Source organism: Octodon degus, unplaced genomic scaffold (genome assembly GCF_000260255.1).
Source record: "Octodon degus isolate 3935 unplaced genomic scaffold, OctDeg1.0 scaffold00033, whole genome shotgun sequence".
NCBI lineage: Eukaryota > Metazoa > Chordata > Mammalia > Rodentia > Octodontidae > Octodon > Octodon degus.
In genome coordinates, this window is record NW_004524609.1 from 8344963 (window position 1) to 8353639 (window position 8677).

Below are 8677 nucleotides of genomic sequence, written 5' to 3' on the forward strand. Positions count from 1 at the left end.
AATAAAAAAAAAATAAAAAAAAAAAACAAAGAGGAATTTGGTAGGTTCTAAGAAGAAATTTGTGGTTAGACCCATTCATGATGCTGAGGAACAATAACAGCCCCTCTCAAACTTCAAAGTCACATCCCTTAGTGTGAACCAGACCTAATAAATTATAAATAACGAATTGACATATGAGCCATTGGAAACTGACTTTTGAGAATTACACAAATGGCTGATAGTTGACTACCTTGGTCGACAGTTGATGTTCCTTCCATGTTCATGAAGACTTCACTCAGAGTTGGCATGGAAATATCATAGCTCATCAGGCCCTGGCCAGAGCACCTCTCAAGATCCCTAAAGAGGTCTAAGACAACAGACAGAAACATACACACTTGAAAAACAACACCAATTATTAAACCCAGGAAATCAACACTTATGGGAAAGGTAAAGCATAACATTGTACAGAACATTTTCTCTTTGCAATGTCACAGTAATAAAAAGTAAAACTTCATTAGAATGTTCTCTCTCTAGGGTTTGGGGAGGTAGCTCAGCAGTCTAAGCATCTGCCTGGCAAGGGCAAGGACCGAAGTTCAATCCCCAGTACTGCATGCCATGCCAGCCTCAGAAATTTGGGTGTGCTGAGCAGCCCCAGAACTGGGCATAGTGGGGCACACCGGTAATCCCAGTGCTGGAGAGGCTGAGACAGAAGGATCATTATGAGTCCCAGCTGTGTAGTGAGACCCTGTATGAAATAAATAAATGTTTTTAAAAAGGATGTTCTCTCTCTCTGCAGGGACTATATCAAATTCATTATTCAAATGAGTTCACTCTACTTTCTATTTTTAAGTTATGAATTTCCCACACTCTTTGAGAAAATATGAGTAATCAAAATACCATCATTTCTCATCACACCTCCACTCAACAAATCCACACGTATTTCTCCCTATGCGCTGCCTGTTCTGTGTTGGCGACAGACAGGCAGCTGCTCCTCTCAAAGCTTACACCTCTGACTTCAGTTCTACCTTCTACCCATCCTCTATCAGACTGCCAAGGGCTTTCTCTCCCCTCCTACAGCATCAATGTCATCTATATCTAGTAAGTCATCTCAAACAATAGGCAAAGTGTGGTAATATTAATTAAACAAGTATAAGTGATAGCAAAGTACAATCACTTTATCTTATCCCTATTCACATGCATATTTGGCTCCAAAATTTTGTCTATCTTTAATTTTTCACATCCTATTGACAACACCTGAAAGTCCAAATTTGCTATCCATACTCCTGCACGAGACCTGTTGTTTTCTAGGCAAACAATAACTTCTTATTTTCAGAGTCAAAGAACAATCATTTTAATTTGCTTTTATTATTTTAACTCATTCTTTCCCTTTTCTGTCTTTAACTCAGTGGTAATTAAAAGAGCTCACTAGGTCTTACCTTCTGGAAGCATTTTCTTTCTTTATTACATTGTTCAGTTTTTCCATCCAGTTATATCCAGTTGTACCTATTTCTATGCCCTTCCCAGCTTCTCGGTTTTCCCCCAGAATTTTAGCCCTAAGCCTTCTTTTCCCAAATATACATATCCACTCTATAATCCATGTATATGCTGAAGACTCACAAATTCAAATATCATTTTTCCTTTGATTATTAATATCCTTTAACCAACTATATACTTAACAACTAGTAAATGAAAAGGCATCTTTAGATTAACATTTCCAGGACACAGTATTAATTCTTCCTTCCCTATTGGTCCAAATATTCCACTTATTACTTCACAATAAATGCTACCATTTTTCTACTCAATAATCAAAGCCAAAAATATAGACATCTGTTTTCATATTCTCTACCTGTCCTCATACTTTGGCACCCAGAGTTTTACCACTATTCTTTTTTTATATATTTAGTACAGGGTCTACAGGGTCTCACTACCTAGATCGGACTAATAGGGATCCTCCTGTTTTCAGCCTCCTGACTGCTGCTGGGATTACAGGTGTGTGCCATACCCAGTCTCACTTGCTTCAGTGTGCCCTGGGGGCAGGGCCGGCCCAACACACCAGGAAACAAACCCTTGGTCCCTGCATATGCCTAAGCAGGTGCTTTAGTCTCCTGAGCTGTCTGGCTGGCCCCATTACTCTTAAACATGTTGCAAAGGCCTCCTTTCATCTGTGTTCCTGGGCCCATGGCAGCCAGACACCTCTGAAATGGCCCCATGGCTCATCCTCCAGTGTCCTGTGCTGTTCTCCTAGATCCACAGCCATCTTTAGACAGAGCATAAAAATACAAACCACAGCATATCAACTCCCTGTTTAATGTCTTGCGTGGTTTCTCAAGGCCCATAGACAAAGTTGGTACCCAAACCTCTGTGTCTCAGGAAGAGCCACTCCCTATGGACCCCAGAAAATTCTACCCATATTTGTCCTCCACTGTGCTGCCTCATTCTCTACCTTCCAGAAATGCCATTTTTCTCTGCTTAAGTACCTTTGACCACTGTCTTCTATGGCCCTCTATGGGCATTCAATATAAACCAAACCTAAGCTGATCTCCAGTCATCAGTCCAACTCTTCGTTAACTATTCTACATACGAATATTACTTCAGTTGTTCTGCTCTTCCCCACTTAGCTGAATGTAGTTTCCATGAGGACAGGGACTTGGTGCTGTATGCAACACTGTATTTCCTGTCCCTGAAGCAGTGTCTCCTCTACAATGGATTTTCGGTAAACATTTATTCTTAGTTATCTCTTTCCTGGCATTATGTGGCTGAGGATACAAGCTCCTTGAAGGAGTCACCCACCTGCCACTTTCTGTACCATTAGGGTGAATGCCCCAGAATCCTGCCGAGAGGAGCTCAGCTCAGTGGCGGAGGCTACAGCAAGCAGCATGCTTTTGTGTGACCTGCACATCACACCAAGGAGATCTGGAGCCCGTTCCCCAGGGTGGGCACAGACATGAGCATGCCGTTCAGCTTGGAGAGGCCTAGAGTCTCTAAAGAAGCTCCTATAGGACAGCACAGCAACACCAGAGACTGGCTAAGTGCTATTTCCAGTTGCTTGTACCAGCATACACAGAACTAAGCCTTAGCCACAGAGTATGAGAGTGTAGATTACCATCTTCAGGGTGATAGCAGAATAGAGAGAGGCCTTTCTGGAGAGTGGAGTTAAAATCTTTGTTCTTAAGTTTTTGCCCACTGAGATTAAACTAACTTTTTAAAAAAAAAAAATTCAAATTAGGCATACAAAGCATTAAACCTTTAATAAACTAAACCATAAGAATCTGTTTAAACCAAAAGAGATTAAAATACCCTTACTCATTTCTGAGAGAAAATTATAGCACACACCTCAGGAGATAGTTATGAGTACTAAATGAGCTGATGCATATGACATCACAAGGACTGTTCCTGGCTTGAATAAAAGAGGGAATGTTTAGCATTACTTATCAAAACAAAGTCTGGTGGCACTATAGCCCAGCAGGCTGGAAATCCATACTGAAAACTCTCGTAAAATAAGTAGGCTGCTTTCCTCTGCAGAATAAGTATATGCACAAAAAATTAAAATACAAAAAGAAACCCTAGCAGAGGCCTTGGTGCCCATCCCCACTTCTTCTGCACTAACTGACATGTGCTGACTCCACTTAGTAAAACCTCTACTGACCTGAGATTCTTTTATAAACCTTATATGATATATGTATGGGCGGCATATACTAGGGATTGAGCCCAAGGCCTTTGCACGGACAACGAGCTACAAACTCCAGCCTTTCCTTTACTTAAAAAAATTAATGTTTATTTATTTATTTATTTATTTATTTATTTATTTTGTACAGGGTCTGGTTATGCAGCTCCAACTCATAGTGATCCTCCTGTCTCAGCCTCTCCAGTGGTGGATTACAGGCGTGCACCACCACGCCCAGTCTTGGTGGCTGGCTTAGGGATTCCAGGGCTGGCATGGCGTGCAGCACCAGAGATTGAACCTGAGTCCTTGCGCTTGGCAGGCAGGCACACAGGCCACTGAGCTCTCTCCCCAACCACTTTCTTTACTTTAATATTGAGGCAGACTCTGTCTAAGTCACTGAACTACCTGGCTGGACTCAAATTTGCAATCTTCCTACATCAGCCTCCCAGCAGACTGAAACAATGGTTTACAAGTGTCTTAAGTTCCTATTCAGAACAGAGCAGAAGATGCAAAGGCCAATGTGCCTGAGTGTACTCATTAACTAGTGTTGGACAGAGAGCAGTGAGCGCTTCCCCGCACAGGAGAACTCCGAGCACACGTGGACTCTTCCGGTTCCCCTGAGTGTCATTCTACTTAAATCTCCCACCACAATGTCCTGCTGAATGATAAAGGCTCGCTGTGGCTTCCTTTCCTCCAGTCTCTTCTCTCCATCCATTGCTAGGATTGCCAGGGATAAATTGCCAAATAAATTTAATGTATTCAAGACCTTCTCTCAAATAAACTGATTTAAGACAAAATCCAAATCTATTAAATAATGAAAATCTAAGTCCACATTGAATCTCAAATTTCATTGCTCTGTATTCATGTTCAAGTTACCTGGAAATTCACTTGTCCTCTCTGAAGGCAAAGCATACACGAGCTTTTCTTTGTTTTCTGTTTTTAGCTTTGCATCTGGGATGTGGTGATTAATGAAGGCTGTTACTTGCTCTGGGTCACATATTTCATTCTTATAGAAACTAATATTTAAAACAAAAGACAGATCATTTACATTCTCTCCTCTCTGCCCACTATTTATTTATTTAATCACTCATTCTATGCAGGGTCTCACTCTGCAGCTGGGACTCATAGTGATCCTCCCGTCTCAGCCTCCCCAGCGCTAGGATTCCAGGAGTGCAGTACCAGGGATCAAACTTGGGTCCTTGCCCTTGCCAGACAGACACTTGGATCATGGAGCTATCTCTCCTCTCTTCCACCCACTATTTTGATTGAACTGATAGCCCTCGAGTACTACATTGTGGGTTTTGTGAGACAAGCAACACGAGCACAATGGTTCGGCTCTACCATGTCCCCCACAGGTGGTGTGTTGAAGGTTCAGTCAGCGTGGCAGTAATGTTCAGAGTTAGTCTGGGAAGATGAGTGTGTCGTGATAGCTTTATCTTATCGATGGATGAAGGGATTGCTGGATTCTGAATGGGTATTAAGAGGGGTGGAAACGCTTAGAGGCAGGCCTCCTTAGAGAAGCAGGTGACAGCGAATGCACCACTGAAACCCACTTTTTGTCCCCAGCCCTTGCTCCATCCCTTTCTGTTTCCTGGCCACGAGGAGCTGAGCAGATTTTCTCTATTGCATGGACTTCACTATCAGGCTCTGCTTCACTACAGGCCTGAAAGAACAAAGCCAGGTAATCAGGCCCTGAAGCCACTGAAAACTGGAAACTGTGACCAGTCCTCTCCTGTAAGCTGACTTTCCTCAGGTGTTTTGTCACAGGGGTAAAACTAACTCAGTGAACAGCTAGAAATAATTCAATTTAAAAATTGTGCTTATCCATAGAAGATGGATACAGTCAGAAAACCTGAAAACACACTGGTTTATGAAAATATTTGCCTTGGAACCCTGTGAACTTATTCTACAGGACTGGATAGACCAGCTGACTCCTGTGGAAAGTGGGAGGAAGGTAGAGGGTTAGTGTGCACAGAGATGCAACTTGGGAGGGCGGTGCATGAAGTTGTCCTGCTACAAGAGGCAGGACTGCTATGCAGCGGTGTGATTTTGCCCATCCTTACCATTAACAAAGGAGGCAGGAAAGTAGTAGATGTGTTTGGGAAACACAAATCCAGCACGACAGTATAATTGTCCATGTGTTTGATATCCCAGTACCGACAACATACAGGTACTGTTGTGTCTAATTGTTTCTCCAAAGCCTCATGCAGTCATGGGGCAAGGACTTCTAGAACTTGCGATTACCTCATGATCCATTGGGATTATGGGTGTGAGTACTATTCCCAGCCTGGGGAGGACAGCCTCAGTGCAATTTAAGGGAGACCTACTTGCTCTCTGTGGCCACTATTGCTGCTACTCCTCCTTTTGCTCTCTGCTTTTTGCAGCTGCCATGAAATGCTGCTTTCTGCCATGTGCCGCTCTGCCTTGGAGCCAGCTGAGTATGGACTGAAACCTCCGTAACTGTGAGCTAAATAAACCTTTCCTTCCTTCATTTTGGGTGTCGGGTATTTGTCCCAGGAATGGGAGAAGAGTAACTGAGACACTGTCCTTTCCTAAAGTCATCACCTTAAATGATATCCAAGGCCCCACTTTCTTTTCAAAAATGCAGAAGAGCCTGCACATTTCAGTCTGCCATTGGACAGGATCATTGTTCTATCTGAGTCAAAAGAAAGAAATGAGAAAGAACGTTAGGAGCCATTTCTACTCGCTCTAGAAAATACATATGAGAAATTGATGCTCAGAATTCCAAAGAAGTATCATATTCAGAGTGACTGACTCTACTACACGTGTAATTGTTGCATTTTGATCTCATCAATGCCAATTTATTTCAACACTCTCCAAAACTTGGTATAGAAAAAAAAAAATCCCACAGATTTCCTGGCTGCATCTTTTACTATAGATGCTAAAGTATTATTAGCTATTTTTCAGCCAAATAAGGAAAAATGAAAAATTGGGTGTTTAAGTAAACTGATGGCTGATCTGGAAAAAAATTACAAGTTTTCACTAATGATGACAGCCCAGTGAAAGCACAACCAGGGAAGAGCTCCATAGGACAGTTAGACTTGTTACTCCCTACACCGCCGAGGACCACAGGCTCCCTGAGAGCGAGAGCAGGCAGGGATCTCATCATAGAATTGCATTTGCCTCAAAACTTCCCCAAGCTTTGCTGTGAGACTGAGCTCAAACCAACGATTACCAGCCAGGATGTCCGCTTCATCCACAGACTGAGTAGTGAGGAGGATCAGGTGGTTCGCTCTACACTCTTTCAAGAAACTCCACACTCGATGTCTTGAAAAGGGATCCAATCCAGCAGTTGGTTCATCTAAGAGCAAAACCTACAGAGGATAAAGTCAGACAAAACATGTACATCTTTCTCAGAAAGGATTTCTACGTGGTTCATTCACGGAAAGCAATACAGAGCAATCAGTACTTAGCTATTTATCTCCAGTGTACTTTTCATGGTTAAGCATAGCAGGTTCTCTCTTCACACATTACAGTAAATTTCCACCACTTTGGATGGTAAAAGATAACACGGACATTCAGTTTGTTTTCCTCTGTATGCACAATCTTACTTACTCGAGGATTTCCTAAAACGGCAATTCCAAAGGTCAGCTTTCTTTTCTGTCCTTCATTTAAGTCTGTCGCAAGATTATTCTGAATATTTTGCATGTCCAATTCCAATAAAATTTGTTGTACCTACATGAGAAAATATGATTTTTAAAACAAAATGATCCGTACTATGCAACTTTAACTGTGCACTGAAGCGGTATATGCTTTCTAGAGAACTTCCTTGTCCAACTTTTATTGACAAAAGACCAGGTAAATCACTGAAGACAATTCTGTGTTCATGATTTAACTTGGAACATGACTGACAGTTCAGCTGACCTAAGCATGCACATCTACCTTTTGATCCACTTCCTGTGGAAGAATCCCTTTGATGTTAGCAAACAGGCTGAGATTTTCCTTCACGGTAAGTATATCAAATTGCACATTATGTTGAGGACAGAAGCCGATCATTTTTCTGATTTCCTCCAAGTCTTGAATTTCAGAGATATTTTTATTACAGACAGTAACTGATCCTAAGAAAAGGAGTTAAAAATATTTTAATGTCGGCAAATGACACATTTTAAAAATATCTAACATGATTATTTCATAATTTTTCACTACTATGATTTATATATATATATATATATATATATATATATATATATATATATATTTGGAGTATTGCACATTTCTTTCATAATATCACTTAATGGAATAAAGATGATTTTCACGAAAATTGGGGGAAAATGAAATTCAGTAATAACTCAGTTCACAAACACTAGCTTTTGCAAACAGAGGCATTCAGCAAAATTTTGCGTCTGTTCCTCAACTCTACATCAGGTGAGGAACACATCCTTAGCCATCTTCCCTGCGTGAACCCTAACACAGTCATCTTCCCCAGAATCAGAGAATAAATTAAGTTCGTGAACCAAGGTACCACTGTATGTTTAAAATCATTCCGTTCTAAAAACAACTTTAGAAAAACATTTCTTTTAGGTCATACAATGTAAAGTGAGAGACACATACTTATGAACTCAATTCTAGCACCAGATATCCTGCCTTTAAGAAAATTCTTTCTGCTTACCTTCTGTTGGAACAGACAATCCATTAATAATATTTAGTAAAGAAGATTTGCCGGCTCCACTATGACCCAGAATTGCTGTGATTTGACTTTCATATATATCAAAGTACAAGCCTGTTTTTAGTATAAGACAAATAGGAAGGCATTAGATGGGGCTGGTTCTAAATATACAACAAATTAACCAATTCAATATTTTAAATAATATTCAAAATTTTCCTAATTGACAAAAAACACTTGGAGAACTATCATAACTTAAACAATGTGTTACTGATTCTTTGACACTGGAAATTCTCTCTCTTCTCTTCTCCCCTCCCCTCCCCTCCGCTCCCCTACACCCCCTCCTCCTCCTCTTCCTCCTCCTCTTCCTCCTCCTCTTCCTCCTCCTCTTCCTCTTCCTCCTCCTCCTC

The 8677-nt window shown here is 41.2% G+C and overlaps 1 protein-coding gene across 5 annotated transcripts in view; it reads right to left on the reverse strand.

The window, feature by feature from the left end:
• The window catches only part of LOC101570776 (ATP-binding cassette sub-family A member 9), a 164845-nt gene that overhangs the window by 122131 nt on the left and 34037 nt on the right, over positions 1 to 8677 (reverse strand). For all 5 annotated transcript variants that reach the window (XM_023713887.1, XM_023713886.1, XM_023713885.1 and 2 more), the window contains 7 exons: positions 8274 to 8384; positions 7547 to 7722; positions 7220 to 7339; positions 6840 to 6978; positions 6209 to 6299; positions 4520 to 4659; positions 230 to 346 (listed from right to left, as the gene is read on the reverse strand). In XM_023713887.1, the coding sequence (XP_023569655.1) occupies positions 230 to 346; positions 4520 to 4659; positions 6209 to 6299; positions 6840 to 6978; positions 7220 to 7339; positions 7547 to 7722; positions 8274 to 8384 (894 nt within the window). The remainder of the gene's footprint in view (positions 1 to 229; positions 347 to 4519; positions 4660 to 6208; positions 6300 to 6839; positions 6979 to 7219; positions 7340 to 7546; positions 7723 to 8273; positions 8385 to 8677) is intronic.